Raw genomic sequence first — 18,998 nt, 5'->3', positions numbered from 1 at the left:
CCATTTACAATAATACTACGGATATACATTTGTACAATTTGTCCTGGATGAGGAGATAAATCGAAATTGTCAGTGTCAATTGTCCCTTCGTTATTACACCAATAAGCTGTAATATAGGACGATCTAACACTTCTGCTCATTTTGCAACCAAGCATTGCTCGATTTAAATACAAGCTTTTGCACACTTTGACTTTGACTCTTCATAAGAAACCAGTTTACTCAGAAGTAAACAACTACAGGTCACTGTACTGTCTTCAATAATTAGCAAAGACCCTACCGCATACTCAGCAATAAAAGGCCTTGAACACGTTGAACAAACAACAAGGCGTTTAAAGTAAAATTAATCACCATATTCAAGGAGACCCCAGTTAAGATTATTCAGATGCAACAATATATTAAAAACTTGCCATTGGACAGGTGATTACGCAAAAGAAACTTAATTCAAATGCTTCATTGAGGGTTAATTCCTGAACACATTAAAACAGGTAAACAAAAACAGTACACACATTATACTACAGGATAGACCACTGAAGAGGATATAGGAGAATATTGAAGCAGGGAACATTATTAATTGACTAAGATATTAGGTTTGCATTTGTGATATGACTTGACCCCTTAAGACGTGCAGAAGTACAAAACGGCTGCATTCTGGTGACTTTCTTAAAATTCAACACTCTAGAAAGCTAAAAATTAAGGTCTCTTTTATGTCAAGAATTGCTTTGAACTTGCTGTGTTACCCAAACATAGTTTCTCCCTGCATATTTCATCAACAAAAAAGAGGTGCCATGCATATGGAAATCTTGCCTACCATGCAATTCTTTTGTTCAAATTTTATCAATATTTTGTTTCTAAATATAAAATTGTTATTTTTTTTTATGAAAAAGGTACTCTTTTGAGGATCAAATTTAATCAAAAGTCAAACTTCTGTTTGATATCGACACATTTGGAGTAACTAAAAGTCCATCTTTGATATAACTATTGTCTTCTTTTTTAAATACTAAAAGTTGCCCTTTTATACCCCTTATGACAAAAAAAGTCCATCTTTGATATAACTATTGTCTTGATACGTTGTATCTAATTTTCAATTCGCTTCCCTTTGTTGTAGATCAGAAAAGTTTTAAGTTCTGTAAATTGACAAATCATTTCATATAATTTCCTCTTTCTGGTGGTGTTTATCTTATCAAGTGTTAAATCGGAGAGATAAGTATGCGTGCTTGACAGGAGAATGTTATCAAGGAGACACATCCAGTCGTGGTATTTGGAGATCAGATGTTTTAAAACAGTGAATTATTGATTTTTTGTGCAAAACAATATCAATATTTTTTGTCACTATCAAAGTTTTGGTCTGGTGAACCGTCTTATTTTCATACAATTTTTTTTTCTTTCATTTATTCATTTCTATTCTATTTTGCAGAAACCCAAGAGGATTTAATATTTATATTTGTTTTACTGTTCTAATCACGAAATTCGCATAAACAACATTAAAAAATCGTCGCGAAATGAGTTGGTTTAAATTATATACTATGCGCATAATCTTGTAAACTAAGCATTCTAAGCGATGTTGACAGTTCACACCCTTCCCTTTACTGTACTTAATAATGACTTTCATTTCTTAAATAATGCAAAATATTTTTTTAAGTTTTCTAACTTTTAAAGAATAGTGACAACAGAATTTTTGTTTGTCTGATACTCCGTAAATACGTTGATTATATTGTAAACAGGTTCAGGGTGTATCTTAAAAAAACACTCTGTGCTGGCAATTAACGTGTTAAGGAAAACAATCATTTGATACTGCAAGCCAGATGAAAATGGAAAGCGTCAGACTATCTAATTAAATAATTAACTTTTGTTCTGGTCATGGCAATGGTTTCTAGAGATAACCGATAATCTTTTATTTTGATACGATGTTGTTATTGCCAAACTGAGTGATAAACTTTATTGTATAAAACAACCTGCATTTTAATTACAATTCTCGTTAAAATGTTGTGTATGCGTGTGCTAATGGTTCTCTACAGATGGTTCTAACTATGTTGTGAATTAGTATGTTCTGACATTTCTGTTTAATTATTGTATTTATGTACATAGGAGTTCTGTAATTGTACAGTAATATACATTATGATTGCATTTATACTTTGTTTTGGACTACTTGGGCATGGATTAGCTTTAAATAAAAATCCAGATACGGAAGTTGAGATGCCACTTATTAGTAACGATGATGTTCCATTGGTTGCTAAGCTGGATACCAAAAACCTGAATAAGGCAATAAAGACCTACATAAATAAAACTATGGAAAGGGTAGTTATGGAGAAATTTTCCAAACTAAAATCGGATATATCGTCTAAAATTATGACAGGTAATTTTGAATAGATTTAGTATTTCAGTATGCTAAAAGTTTAGAACTTCAATGAAGTTTATTTTATTAAAGAATTGAATGATCAATGTCATCAATATGTCATCAAGTGAATATAATTGTCACCATTATTTGCAATGAAAACAATATTGTAATTATCTTAATCTTGTTAATTTATCGCAATTACGTCTCTAGCTGAGCCTTACTTTTGCTTTTACTTTTTGGGAGGAATTTTTATGACCTATCTCAACAAATTGTTGCATGTGTGAACGGATCTTAAGGCAGCAAAAATGTGTATTCCCTTAGTTCATCAAAATTCAGAAATTCGCATGAAAATTGGCAATGTGAAAGAATGAATTAAACACATTACGATTTTTTACGGTTTGTATCACATATCTATTTCTTCAAAATGTTATATAGAGCAATTAATTGTTTTTGAGAATAATTTTTGTTAGAACTTCACAATGTGTACCTGTTTTTGCACAATGTGTAATAAGAGGTATCGCTTACCAACATCAATAACGACCATGCGCGTCGGACCATATGAGTAAAATACTCGTTAGGTTATGAAAGGGCCGGACCATATGAGTTTTTGGACCATATAGGTTTATTTTTAAATTACATTATAAAAGTTTCAATAATACAAAAACTTTATCTATAAAAAGTAATATGGCTTATTACAAAAAAGAAATATCCACATAAATTTATTTTGAAACATTTACCAGGCATGCGCCGGAAAGTAAACATGAGTACGTTGATGGTTTTCTATAACAAAAGAAGAAAAAGAAGACATTACAATGTATTATTTTCATAATTCAAATACTACGTATACAAATCAAACATTGATGCCATAGTTAGTTTTGTATCGCTAATTACATTCTTACATGTATGCTTGAGTTGACATTTACTTCTACATGGTATCATAGATTTTTTGCATTTCCAAGTCTTGGTTGTCCATGATCCTTTTCATTTACATCTTAATTTTGTATGCGTGTGAAAAGATAGCTTTTTTGTAGCTGCGTACAGTGATACCGAGGTCTTGGGCCATTTCGATATGTCAACGGTGTTTTAAAAAACTCTATAATTCTCAAATATCGTAACATGATTGCAATACACCATATTTAAAAGACAACTTAGATAAACTATGTTAGTTTCCAGTGACGTTTTTAGAAGCAGTTCATTAATAATTTTTTGGAATTTATTTAATATTTAAGTCGACACATTGCCATTCACTCGTAATATCAAATCGGTAATGACAATCGATCTAAAATATTTTTATTATAGTTTTGACAAGTAAGAACAATTACATTGTAACTATGTGAAACTTCTAATCTTTATTTAGCTAATCTTTTTATAATTAAATAATAATACAATTACATATATGATAGCGTATTTTTAATGAACGTTCTTTCCGTATGAAGACTTTCGAAGTATTAAAAGGAGACTGTAACATATTGTTAATCCCCCCGACCATATCAGTATAAACCCATATGGATATGACCATACGCGTATGGTCATGTCCATATGGTTCCGGAACATATACAATTTTTTTTTAAATGATCCTTTTGTAAATAGTTTTGTTCTGAATAATGACAGTTATAAATGTTTCTTGTCAGCGAGTTGAAAGGCGACTATGCGATATGAATTTTCCTCAGTATTGAAAACTGCTCACAAATTTGTATTTCCAAATGTCAAAGGTGTAGAATCTTCTTCTTTTTGTTTGAGTGGTATTAAAAACTGGAATGAATTACCAGATTACGTTGAAGGTATTAAATGTGAATTCAAAAATATTTTTTTTGAATATGAAGTAAAAAAAAACAAAAACGCCTAATAAGTAAACTCAGGTCAACATGGTCAATGTTGGATTCAGATTTTATATTTTACTAGATTATTCGTATAAGAAAAATTCAAGCTGTGATTTTAGTATACTATTTATTGCTGTACAATTTTTTGCTAAATTAATTAATTTATCATCAAGATTATACTGACCATATTAGTAGCATTATGATTATTATTATTATTATTATTATTATTATTATTATTATTATTATTATTATTATTATTAGTATTATTATTTTTATTATTATTATTATTATTATTATTATTATTATTATTATTATTATTATTATTATTATTATTATTATTATTAATTGTCTCTTTGACAATCACATCAAATCCCTTTTTCAATATATATCTTCTCTTTTGTTATGGAATAATTATTGATTTTTGTGATATATAACCTTCTATTGCATGTTTAGCCATCTTAAATAACAAAAAAAGTGTATATTCAGAATGACGTCGTTCCAATGAAATATAAACAAGTAAACAATAAAATTGCCATATTGATAAGTCAAGTAACATCAATAAATCAATGATTTATTTCTGATATATTACGACGAGCCTCACTATTTTCAATCGATATAAAAGATATCTCTAATCGATAACAGACCTGAATCAATGAATATACGATATTAGAACTTTGATTTGATATTCGTAATATTCATACACGTTAATAAATATTGATTTAACAGAACAAGATACAAAGTCCAAATTCCATAGTTGACCATAGCAAATAATATCACAGTTTAGATCTCCATTTTTAATATTTGTTGACACCACTTCTTTTTAAAATTCATTGTTGAAACAAGTTAGCAAAAATTGAAAAGAGATACATTTAGTTAACTTATGTAGCAAGTAATATTTGAACTCATAGTACATATTTTTTTTTAGAACTAATGGGAATAGAGTACTGTAATTTCATAATTTATTGAGAGGTCCTCATAAATGAGAATAATTCGACTATTATGATATCTACCCGTATGTATGAAGGTAGTTTTCACGAAATTCCAATACATAATCTCGCATTTTGATAATTCTTCAAAAAATATCAGTAATAAATGCCATAAACAAAAATTGTTTTTACTATATCAAGGCCATACGAAATCTAGTCGTGTACTGATTTCGCCTACAAAATTCAGAAACCCGACTTTACTATTGAATGTGAGAACCCTGCTTGGGTTAATAAAATAGTAGATTTGATGTTAGTTGACTATATATTTATGATTTATAATGATCATATGTATTTCATTCCTTGAAAAGTTAACAAACACTATGAATAAATTGTAGACTGTAATTTAACATATCTTGTGTATTTCTGTGCAGATTATCCCAACTAAGTCAAAGTAATAAATTTACTATTCCATCATTCTTATACGAGTTTTATATACTGTGGATTCATTATTATTCGTTGGATACCAATTTTCGTGCGTGTCGTGGATACAGGTGAACCACGAATTCAAATGTTCATCGAATACACTTATGAAATAGGTTTTGTAAACATGGATTGGCAAAACCACGAAATTAAATATCCACGAATATGCAATTTTTCAGCAATTCACGAAAATTGATTCCCACGAAAATAAATGAATCCACAGTAATGAGTATCATTTATTACCGGGATTGTACTTGCATGAACAACGACATATGTATGAGAATGTTAAGTGGCGACGGGTGCCACATGTGGAGCAGGATCTGCTTACCCTTCCGGAGCTCCTGAGATCACCCCTAGTTTTTTAGTGGGGTTCGTGTTGTTTATTCTTTAGTTTTCTATGTTGTGTCATGTGTGCTGTTGTTTGTTTGTCTTTTTAATTTTTCGACATGGCGTTGTCAGTTTGTTTTAAATTTATGAGTTTGACTGTCCCTTTTATATCTTTCGTCCCTCTTTTAAGCTTTTCAGAGAAATTAGTTACTTTATTTAAATATCTGTAAGTATATCGGGAATATTGTTAGTGTTGTTTGTTATTCTGTTTAAATTTGGTACCAGCGGTTTTGTAAGGTTTTTTATTTCTCTTTTCTGAAATGAGTACTCTCTGTCGATCTACTACTAATAGTTTCATTTGCTAGTATCTGTTATTAAAGATACGAGTATTTGTTGATTGAAATACGGTTATTGATTGATGGACTGATTAACGAGTGTTGACGCAGCTTTCATCACTTATGTCTTTCCGGTTGTTACCAAATGTTATAGTTGGAGGCAGTTGACGTGATCAGAAAGACATAGAACTGGAAAACTTTGTCAGTCGAACGCACCTGACAAACAACTCAGTTTGAAGAGGGTGATTATAATGTTGATGAGCCACTCAAAACACCAAACACAAAATAAATGTTCCAAGCACAAATACTTATACGTAAATTTGAGATATATGAAGTAACACCAATTGTAAAATGTCATCTACAGATACATATCCAAGGGATTGCGAAGATATCACAGAGTCAAAAAGTGGGATATACCGGATATATCCCTCAGATATAAGGGGATTTGAAACATACTGTGAAAAGAACATCGAAGAAGGTGGTTGGTTGGTAAGTTATTTAAGCTGTTTTTACACCACAGGTTCGATGCAACTGCTGTTTGACGTTTCATCCTAGAGAGTATCACCGGCCAAGTAGTCAGCACTTAGGTGTTGACATGAATATCAATTATATGGACATTTTGATTTTTTTTTGAAAGACTAAAGATTTTCCTATCCCATGAAAAGAATACATAAGCCGTATTTTGTATAACATTTTGAAACTTTTGGTCCTAAATGCTCTTCAACTTTGTACTTGTTTGGCTTTATAAGTGATCTGAGCGTCACTGATGAGCCTTATATAGACGAAACGAGTGTCTGGCGTATCAAACTTTAATCCTGGTACTTTTGATACTATTTTTTTTCGACTGAAGTGACATATGTTTCACGCATTTCCAAATGTGTTTACTTTTTTCTGATTTTCCTATTATAACAAAACAGACGTCCATGCCTATTGAAGTAACATTTTTCTAGTCAAAGACCTTATAGGCAACTATAGGTTATGCACACATCTAATTGCTTATCCTTCAAAAACAATTTCGCGTTACTGTTTGAAATCAAAGGTTGTGATAAGAAAATAACACTATGTAAATATTAGACCAATCTAGGAAGTATTTAGCTTGTTACTGTGTATGCAATTTCGTTATATTTGGATCATGATTTATCTTGTATCTCTTAATCGAGTGTGCCTGCATATCGATAAAAAGATATTAGAGAAACATCTCACCACCAAATATTGTGCAATACGATATTCAACCACTCTTGACAATAACATTTTAAATATTGAAGTTTTAAATTTTGAGTTTGAAAAGTTGACCGTCACGAGTGGATGGATATCCTATAACACTTGATTTAGTGGTGGAATCTAAATATATATATATATATATGTGAGAGATCTCACAAACATGTTTAACCCCGCCGAATTTTTGCGCCTGTCCCAAGTCAGGAGCCTCTGGCCTTTGTTAGTCTTGTATTATTTTAATTTTAGTTTCTTGTGTACAATTTGGAAATTAATATGGCGTTCATTATCACTGAACTAGTATATATTTGTTTAGGGGCCAGTTGAAGGACGCCTCCGGGTGCGGGAATTTCTCGCTACATTGAAGACCTGTAGGTGACCTTCTGTTGTTGTTCTTTTCTATGGTCGGGTTGTTGTCTCTTTGGCACATTCCCCATTTCCATTCTCAATTTCATATATATGTAAATCACTGGTTTGACAATTCAACAATATAGCGTCACTGAATTTTGGCAAAGGCGAATCCCGTCCTCCTTGTATTCCAAAAAAAAAATGGATGATTACATAGGGAATCACTAAATGATGACTGGAATGGGCATCCACTTAGAGTAGAAGGTAGGTCCCCCTTATTAGTATTTCTGAATCCACCAATGTTTGAATTGAGTATAGTTTATAGTGTTATTTTTCTTATTAAATCACCTATACAATTCAGCACGTTGCTTTTCTGCTTGTTATTCATATTCTATGTCAATCCTTTAAATAAAAAAAAAAATGTATCCGTGTCTTGCCAATCACAAAGTTTAAAACAAATGTTCAAAATAATCTTATAGGTTATGTTTAGATTCGTGAATCCAAAACAAACCGATAGAAACATATTTCCAAGGAGCGAGAATATTGACAATTCACTTGTTAGCTCTTTCCAGAAAAAATGACATAATGTCATTAGAATGTTAAAAGTTAAGAAAGATACAATATGATCGGGCTATTTTTAAAAACCTAACTGAAATAATTCAACTGCAATTGCAGGTTTTTCAGCGGAGGCAAGATGGCAGTGTTGACTTCTATCGGAACTGGACGGATTACAAGAACGGATTCGGTGACCTGACAGGAGAGTTCTGGTTAGGTAAGCCATCTTATTATCTGACTTCACATGCTTTACATGAAATAGGCTTTATTGTTTTATAGGTTATATGCCATCTTAGTCAATCAATTTTGGCGTTGCGCATTCCGCATTAGTAATGAAATATTGGTCATAGAGAATATGCAAATCGAAAACTTGACTTAAACAGTTTTCAATTTCAGACAACTTAAAATGTGTGATTTCACAAGTAGAATGGTATTGATATGAAACGTAATTACTATACTTATTGTTGTTTAAATTATGAGACTTCTGACAATCTAACACTTACCTTAAGGTAACTCCAAAATCCATGAAATCACATCAAAAGATGAATATGAACTGTACATACTTATGGAGGATCTTGAAGGAGAACAGAGATATGCGAGGTACAAGACGTTTCATGTTGGAGACGTACAGTCAAAATTTACCCTACAAGTTGGAGGATACAGCGGGAATGCAGGTTGGTACCTTGTGTGTTCTTTTTTTTAAATATTAAACATGTTAAAGCACCAAAACATACCCAAAAAATACAATATATGAATTAATCGGTATGCCTTTTTCTGACATGCATGCAACCATGACTATAAATAAATAATCATTGTACTTAATAAATTGATGAGTTGTCTGCATAACAGTTTTCTCATTTTCTCATTTCTGTTATTTATAAAGGTAAACATTTATGTCATTGAGTAAACTATTTTACCTTAAATAATAGAAGAGCAAGGAGTGCGAACATACAACAAACAATTTATAAACCTGATCTAAGTCCATCTTAAAATGAAACATTATTGACTCTTGCCTTGAATTATTTTCTCCATGTACTTTGGAGGTAAAAGTAAACAGATTAAATTCCAGATCTTATCATTTGCATATAAACATCATTGTTTCGTCTCGATCTGATTGTTGTGGTGGGAAATCAACAAGTCTCACATTTTCCACCGTGAAAGAAATACTTTTAGAAATAAACAATATCAAAGCAATGAAAAAAAGTATCTAGAATTAAATACAATCAAAATTTTAAACTGATAATACTTTTTAAATATTAGGATAACTTGATTCTGCATAAATTGAAAATAATGATTTCCAATATCATTAGGAAAACATTCTGAAAACAGGAATTAAGTTAAACTTTTGAATATTTTATCGTGATTGTCTTTGCCTTTGAAGTGGTTTCTGAGGAAAATTCCTGACCTAAATATTGCATGTAAAATAAGATGTAACTCAAATTTGAAATTAAATTTTTACTACAAATAAACAAAAAGATAAATCTGTGCTTAAATGTTACACGATTAACATTCATACTAACAATTGGTATACATTTCTCACCATTTCACTTATGTTGTGTCGTCTAAATTTTATAATACAATATCTCATAATTTAAATTGGGATGTAACGCGTCTTCTGATTGGCTGACGTCGTTTTGTTTATCAGCTTACAGACACAATTTTATCATGTGACCATGACGTGATAAATGTTTTTTTCATAATTTACTCAGGTTTAAGGAAGCTCCCGACACTAAGGGAGATAACAACGTTTTATTGATGTAAAACTGGTTCCCGTTAAAAAATTAGGATATATCGCCTGTATATATAGGTCACGGTAACAGTTCCGATGTCGTCTGTTGACAACGTGTGTAAACAACTTCTAAGTTACAGCTCATCGCTCAGAAGAAAGGAAGGTTTATCATAAAGGATAAATACATGCGTTCTTTTAAAATAAAGAATATGAATAGCTTCAGCCTGAAAGTTCACACAGTATTGAATGATTCTCAACTTATCAGGTCATATGATATAAGTTTTCGGAACTGGAAGTTGGATTAATTCGGCATCCGATCACAGTGATCTTTCGTATGACGAAACCTGGAAAGAAGGTCGACGGCTAGCTCTGGCTGATCACCTACAACAGAATATGTTCGTTAAGAGTAAATCCCCTGCGGATACTGTCTGTGAACGGAAATACGAACTTCAAAGCTTGAACCAGGAGGGCATTTTGTCCATACCATATCGTTGTAGCTGCAGTGCATGTAACCTGCATATCATACACGTTTAACAGTGTAGAAACGAGAGAAAACATGGGACTGGTGAATTTGTTATCAATTCAAAAGCTGTACATGGTAAGAGTTCAATTTTCTCCTTATTATATATTCTCTTTAAACATTTTACTGGGTGGAGAAGGTGTATGGTTTCATGTCTTGAATAAATGAACCTGCCCCACACCTCTCTTTTTCTTTCTTCAATACCCCTCTATTATGGTCTGGGGTTTATGTGGTTTGAGGGTAAAAAGCTTTATTTTGAGGGGAAGTGCTGCCCAAATTTTTTATGAAGCTGAACTTAGTAATTTTTCTGGAATTTTGCCCCTGGAAGTTATTTATCATTTTTGCAATGAACACAAAGACATCTATACATAAGGGGCTTTTTAGTTTTGCATTCAAAAGGGGAGGATTAATTTGTAAATACTTATTTGGTAGCAATTATATAACCATAAATAAAATTAGAATTGAAAAAGTAAACAAATGCAATCACAATGATTCATTCACAAAAATAATGTTTTACAAACTTAAAATATTATTAGTTTTCTTTATTTTATAATCAGAATTTTCATATTAAGTCATCTTTTGCATGTGATCAGAGACCAAGTGGTCTGATAGTCATACCTTACATATGTAGTAATTTAAAAACACCTAGAATGATGTGTATGCAGGATAATCTATAAAAGCAAAAAAGAAAATTAAGAAGGGGGGCACCCACCCTCATTCCACATTATTAGAAATGAATATGAGTCTGTGATCTACATTGTATATGTATAAGAATAAAAGTAAACATGAATTCACAATCATATTATATAAATATAAATTGAAAAAATAATTGAATATCCCAAATAAAATTATGAACTCAAGTCTGAATAGTTTATAGTTTGTCTAATTAACCAATACAGATGCAAACTGACATTTCATATCATATTTTTCAGGAATGATACATGCAGGAATTTGTGCCACACATTTCAACAATTTCCTTAATGGATTGAATGTACTTTTTGTGAATTCATCAGACATACTTAAAGAAAAAGGAGAATGAAACTGGAAAGAAAATATCGGCAGTTGCAAAAGAATCCTGTAAATAAATTCAAAACTCAGCAAAAGAAGAAACAGTTTTAAACATGGTTAATTTAATGAATAATTGGAAGGTAATTAAAACCTTTAGTCATATACATGTGTAATTTCAAAGTATTTTTTTGATAAGTAGATATAAAGTATAATGAGGACCATAATTATATTTATATTTGCACTTACATGTAAGCAGTCATAAAAGTGAATTAACAGATCTTGGTAATAATTTCAAGTTTAGGGTCAATATTTCGAAAACAATTTTGTGGTAAAGCATTGTTATATATACTTGAAGACTTTCATGTATAGAACATGACAGAATGTATTTCAACAAAAATATTGAACTAGAATTATTACATTCAAATTTATTAAATGAAATCTATATTAACAGATTAATGTATAATTTCAACAAATTTAAGGTAACCTATTTGGTTTTGAAAGCCTTTATACATACTAATATTACAAATTTCATTGTTAACAGCCTGAGTTTCCAGTTAATTTTAAATGAATATGTTTTAGCTATAGTATTTGAACACTGCATGCACTTTCATTTATATATATATTATATATACATTTGTTTATTTAATTTTTGTTATATTTGTTATCAATTGTAGGTCTCATTGTCATCATTTAACAGCAGGTTATTAGCAGCAGTTTTTCAGAAAAATGAAGGATAGCTGTCAATGGTAAATACATACATTTTAGGATAATTACATGTAGTTACCTTTGAGAAAAAACTTAGGTTTCATTTGAGACTTTTTAATCTGATAATGGTGTTTTTCAGGCATTTACAACCTTTTTTTGTTTGGACAATATATTTAGTCCACTCAACTATAAAATGTAGGATCATGTAAATTTGTACACAGATCTCACTGACCTACATTTTCCACTTCACTGACTTTGGTAACATTAAAAATCCAATTTCATATACAACAAATGTATATCTCAGCAACTAAAAGGTGTCAGATCATGCAAACTTATATATACTCTCAGAGTCTCAGTTAGTAACTCAGCTTCCAGACAAAAGAAGGTCACAGTGATCACATTTTACACTATTGATTTGTACTGTATTTTATATCTTAAATACAAAGTATATAGTCAAGACTGCCACTGGTTCTTATGTGCCACAATTATGACAATGAAGATAACTTTGTGATGTAGATAACTTATGTTTATCACAAACTTGGTCGCATGCTGCATATATGCAAATTTATACCAAAAAGAACAGTTCAACTGTATTGATTTAAGGTAGACAGTAAAGGTCACACCTATTAAATATACATGTAGACCTTGAATTTGCATTGGACACTATAATGCTGCCTATAGCATATATATTGTCAATTATTGCATGCCAAAGTGTCATTGTACACAAAACAAAAACCACTCAAAAGGATGTCCATCATATGCAGAAGCAATATAAAATGCATACCCATCAGCTGACCTAATTATTGCAATCACTTCAAAAACCTGGCCATATATCATATTATAAAAAGCTTAAGGAGTACCTTTGTTAGTCAGGTATAATACAATCTTTTTAAATTGATGTTGTAATGCATGATTGGATTAATTTTGCACTCACTGAAATAATATATTGATTTAGTAGTTTATTTGTATATATTACACCTTTTCATTACAAATAATTTATATTTCAGGTAAATGCAGCATCAGAATATTCCCCAGGAAAGTTTACTCAGATAGTTTGGGAAAGTATGAATAAGAAATTAGGGAGGGAAACAGATAACCAGAAAACAAAGATTTTAAAAGAAAAGAATTGCCACTATTAGTAATATGATATATCTGACTGGGAGCAACATGTACTATTCAATATGGAAGGATTGACAATTTTGACTGAGAACAAAGTGAACTCTAATAATGCTATGACTATCAATCAATACTTGACTGAATCAGAGGAGTAAACTATTTACATATTTGTAAATATAACAGTTATATGTTTGCTTGATTATTGATGCATAGAAACAAAATAAATGTTCTCATTTCATTGCCTTGTGAAACTGTATTATTCTGTGTTAGTTTAACAAAGAATGTGACAACATATGTCACACTTTGGTGAAGTTTGGTCACCGATGATGAATGATATACAAAAAACTGCTGTTGATCACTGTTTCGTTAGGGGTCACAAAAACGTTTTTGGGGCAAAAAATAGTCTGGTGACCCATATTTTTTTTAATTTCTTTTCAAAGCTCATTGTAATGACCATCTTATGTCAAATTAAAAAAAATATTCATTGGACCATTTTTTTGGAAATTTAAGAAAAATAGAAATTTTTAACAAAATCTGTGTTTTTTTTGGTGGTGCAGTGTTGATGAAATTGTAGCCGAAATCAATTAAAATGAATAAAACTGCCATTATTTGTGTTTTATTTTCATTTTAAATAATAATTTTGTAATAATTGTAAAACAAACCTTTCAAAATACTTTCAAAGGCTTAAACAAAATCCAGAGTTTCTACATCAGGTATGTATTTATGCATACACGTGATATACCAACTTTGGCGACCGTTACCATGGAAACGAGTCTGGTGACATACTATTTTTAACTCAAATTTTTATAGAGGCCATTGCATAGTATATGTATGCAAATTTAAAAAAAAATTCAATGGGGGAAAAAAAATTACTATATCTGTAGGGTGCCACCTTAAAATGGATTTATAAATTAAATTATAAGAAATGACTGTAATATTTTTTTCTGCATGAAACATGAAAAATGTGGTGCACACTTTAAATAACCCGCTACACGGGTTATTGAGTGTGCACCACATTATTGATGATATTTCATCATAGACAGAACCAAATGTTACAGTCATTCCTCAAAATTATAAGAAAGTCCTAACACCACTAAAACTAATCCATAAATGAATATGTCTAAAAAGGAAGCCACCATGCTAAAACATTGCACTGACAATGATAATTATTCTTGAAAACAACCAGTCAAGAGATCATTAGAGCCTTAAGCAATTTATAATATTCAAGTTTATGATTATCCCTTTATTCATGATAAATAGTCGCTAATACTCGTACGTGTTCATGAAAAAGGGATTATCATTCTTTCACATATACCGTTGAAAACAAACTGACAATGTCAGGACAGAGAGCAAAAGATAAAAAAGACAAAGGACAGTGTATAAAGCTATACATTCTAAACATAATAGACTGATAGATATAGAAAAATGTATGAGTGCCAATGAGACACTCTCCATCCAAATAACAATTTGTAAACGTAAACCATTATAGGTCAACGTACGGCCTTCAATGCTGAGTCTCGGCTCACACCGAAAAAAAAGCTATAAAGGGACCCCAAATCACTAGTGTGAAACCATTCAAACGGGAAAACCAACGGTATAATCTATATAAAAAACGAGAAACACCTATAAATAACATAAACAAACGACAACTACTCATACCCAACTATATCAGTCCTATTCAGGACCGATAACTCTGTCGATAGATATTATCGGGTATATAATATTGTTAAAACCAGACCAATCGTATTATACGTCTCTGTTGGAAAGTATACAATAACTCTTTTTTTTTCTTTCACAATTTAAACTTTATACCGATTCATTGCCTGGATTTAACTTTAAATATTGAATTAAAAAATAAATAACAATAAAATCATATTCAATGATCGAAATTCATTTAGATTAAAATTTGAATCAGAATATTTCTTTGAAATAATTATAGAAACATATAAATATTTGAATGCCTTTTAAGCAAAAAGTATTTTTTTAAAGAAATTTTCATAATATTCATATTTTCCTAAAGTTTATTATGAAACATACTTCTTCTGATTTGACACTGGAAGGAGAAGATATTTATTTGTACATTTATCATGTTTATGAAAACTTTTGTATATCACAATATTAAAACTCTGGTAATACATGTATACACACTGACAGGATGTTAAATATCACCTGGTTGCTTTTGGTTTGCACGTCTACCTGACAATATATTATGATGTAACATTATTACCCAAGTTAGATTTCACCTGTTCGGTCAAGGAATGAAATTTTAAAGGTATAGAAAATTAATCTATTATAATTGGACATTGTTTTTTTTTTCTCTTAGGATGAAAACATTTTTTTGTTCTGACAAGAATGTATAAATATATTTCTAAAGAAATATAAAATATACAGAAAACTTGAAAAACACCTTTAAAAAAAGAAGAGAATTTGTTTTCTTATAGATATTGTAAACTATTTTCTGGTAACAGTATCTCCTGGATGAATATCTGTCAAAATAAATGTTCCCGTGTCACACTTAAAATATTTTTTTTTATTAAGAAATTTTGAAATCAATGATATCGAAATATCACTAAAGGAAAATGACAGAAACATCAGAGATTCTTTATGAAAAAGTAAATATAATCTAAGAAAGTCTTACTATAGAAATCATTGATTTGATGCAACATTTCCATATGATACATCAGCCGCCATTTTGAAAAATTTCTGAAAATTCCCTTTTTTAAATCGATGTTTGACCGAATTTGCCCTGAAATTAAACTGTTTTAAGTAGTTTTCCCCGCCAGCTTTATGTTTGAATATACTGAATCGATTTGCAAAGTGTGTGTTTTATTTACAGAATTTCTTTATTTGTTGTAAAAGTAGACATGGGTATCGGTAATTTAGCGTTGAGTCAACGGAGAAATGACGAGAAAAAGTGCATGTTTTACGATTCCGATTTGACCGAAATTAATCAAAAATTAAACTGTTAGGACCAACATTGTTTGATAGAAATATGTTTGAATATCAAGGATTGATTTGCAAAAGTAAGAAAACGGATCAGGTTTATGAGAAAATTAAACTTTATTGAAGCATATATGCATTTTATATGGGGAAATATAATACAAAATGGCGGCTATTATACGTCACAAAAGTCACGTGATGTCTGACTTAGTTGGATATGGTACATTAGATTCCTGACTTAGGACAGGTGCAAACATTTGCACCAGGATTAAACGTTTTAATGGTACCAAACCTTCTCCCTTTTTTCTGAAACAATGGCATAACATCACAACATAGAAAAACTACACGATAAAATATCAATTTAAAGGCTTAACTCAATCAAAAAAAAGTAAATTAACACACAATGAACGAATAACTTTGATCTGAGATTAGACGCAATGACACATATCCCTTTGCTGACAATTCCAGATGCATCAACAGGGTTGTCATATCATGCCCTAGATGTAGCATATGTCGATTTGTTTATATATTGATGAATATTTATAATATACAATTAATTACTTTTGATAAGGTTGATATTATGATTTATCAAATTTAGAGATGTGATATTTACCGACGTCAATGGTCGAGTGTGAATATCATATTTCTGGCGTTGATAAATCTTTGTAAAAACTGAGATCAAAAGTTAACAATTGTTTTATTATATGACTTTTTATCTTTACCCATCTTTTTAATATTTGCCAAAGATATTTTCAAAACTGCTCCCTGTTTTTATATTTAACATAGCATAGTTATGTTTTTGAACTTGTTTAGTTAAAGTACTCGTTAAAGTAAACTCAAAAGAAATACACAAAAAAGAAAAAAAGAGAAAAAAAACCACCGAAAATATGAAAAAAAAACCTTGGACTTTTCTTGACGTCCTGAACAGAGGTCATTGGTGTTGCCCTACACTATTTATATTATGGTCGACGGACGCTTTTCCAACTCTTATATTAACCTCTTGGATTTTTTAGCGCGGTAAATATAACGTGTTATCAATAATAATTTACTATGCTTTAAGCCAATAAGAAAACAGAAAGTGTTTGTCCTATAATAATCAGTGTTATTCGGTATATGTCATTGCGAAGAAAAGAAAGGGATTGTGGTTATGACAATTGGATCACATGTGTCGTCATATTTGTGAAACATTGCGATATTGTAAAATCAGTCTATTTTCGATTGATGAGTTCGTACCACTTTTTCATATACATGCCCAATGACGCAATTTTCGAATTATTGACTATGCATCCATTTTTTCTTCATTTTCACAGATTGAGACAGCTCATGGAAAGGAGAAATTGTATGCAGGCATATACGTATGAACATGTTTTTTTCCCATTTCCACAGATTTCCACAGCTCATGGGTAGAAGAAATTGTATCCAGGAATAAATGTATGAACAGGGTTTTTTTTCATTTCCACAGATTGACACAGCTCATGGGTAGGAGAAATTTCATCCAGGCATATACGTATGAACAGGTTATTTTCATTTTCACTGATTGACACTGCTCATGAATAGGAAATAATGTATCCAGGCATATACGTATGAAAACATAGGTTTAAAACATGTATTCTATAATCATATATGAAAATTACGTATAAGTGTAATGTTTTATACTTTGTTTTCTTTTTTTATAGGAAATTCGTTGGACACTGGTTCCCACAATGGTCAGCCTTTTTCAACACTAGATAGAGACAGTTCAAGTAATTGTCCAAAACAATTTAAAGGTGCTTGGTGGTATAAAAACTGTCAAAACTCTAATTTAAATGGCTTGTACCTTAATGGTTCACATACGTCTTTTGCAGATGGTATTGAATGGCAGCATTGGAAAGGTTACTATTATTCCCTCAAGAAGACACAAATGATGATTCGACGTCGTCGTTGATATGATATCATATGGCATAACTGACGCAGATTACGAATTGCCATAAAAAACAAATAATGCTTCTAGTTATTGGATGGATATATATTTATTTTCTCTTGTTTCCAATAAACAAAATAGAATAATAAATCATAAGAGTACTATATATCCCTCTTAATCTTGTTTTACAAAAACATTTAGCAGTTCCTAGACCAGAGTACATGTATACTATACATTTTGCATTGTCTAGAGCAATGTCGAGTCATCATGTTTTTCTTTTGTTGGTGTACATGAGATTTCAGTTTATTTTGATTAATTCTCATCACCGTAAGTGTTAAAGTTCGTCGCTTGTGATATTTTTGTCAATCAAACAGATAAGTGTATCCTATTTTCCAATAGTGGTACTTCATGAACACACTTTAATTTTGGGGTACTGTTTGTACAAACATAAATTGTGTGCTTTATTTTTTAATTATAATTCAGATACTAGGACTTTGTTTACTGGGTATTCTTAGAGGCAATAGTTATCAAAGGTAACAGGTTTATAACTTATTACGCTAGACGCGCGTTTCGTCTACATTAGACTCATCAGTGACGCTCAGATCAAAATAGTTGTAAAGCCAAACAAGTACAAAATGTACTTCATTGGTTATCAGTAAAATCTATAGAAGATCAGACCTGTGAAAGAATCATAGTAACAAACAATTTTCACAATTTCATTTTTAAAAAGCATTTTGTT

The 18,998-nt window shown here is 30.7% G+C and overlaps 1 protein-coding gene and 1 long non-coding RNA gene across 2 annotated transcripts; both read left to right on the top strand.

The window, feature by feature from the left end:
• Positions 1-1,975: 1,975 nt before the first annotated feature.
• On the top strand, positions 1,976-18,394 carry LOC134695511 (fibrinogen C domain-containing protein 1-like). Its single transcript, XM_063556789.1, has 5 exons — positions 1,976-2,353; positions 6,588-6,712; positions 8,462-8,558; positions 8,851-9,015; positions 18,036-18,394. Exons 1-5 carry the CDS (start codon positions 2,116-2,118, stop codon positions 18,281-18,283), a joined length of 873 nt encoding a protein of 290 aa, XP_063412859.1. The 5' UTR covers positions 1,976-2,115; the 3' UTR covers positions 18,284-18,394.
• Positions 11,650-13,618, top strand: LOC134695513 (uncharacterized). Its single transcript, XR_010102781.1, has 3 exons — positions 11,650-11,738; positions 12,273-12,344; positions 13,311-13,618. It is a non-coding gene; the product is annotated as an uncharacterized LOC134695513 (long non-coding RNA).
• Positions 18,395-18,998: the final 604 nt, after the last annotated feature.

The sequence above is a fragment of the Mytilus trossulus genome, chromosome 13 (genome assembly GCF_036588685.1).
Source record: "Mytilus trossulus isolate FHL-02 chromosome 13, PNRI_Mtr1.1.1.hap1, whole genome shotgun sequence".
Lineage (NCBI taxonomy): Eukaryota > Metazoa > Mollusca > Bivalvia > Mytilida > Mytilidae > Mytilus > Mytilus trossulus.
Note: the sequence above shows the minus strand (reverse complement) of the source record. Positions and strands in the feature narration are given on the sequence as shown.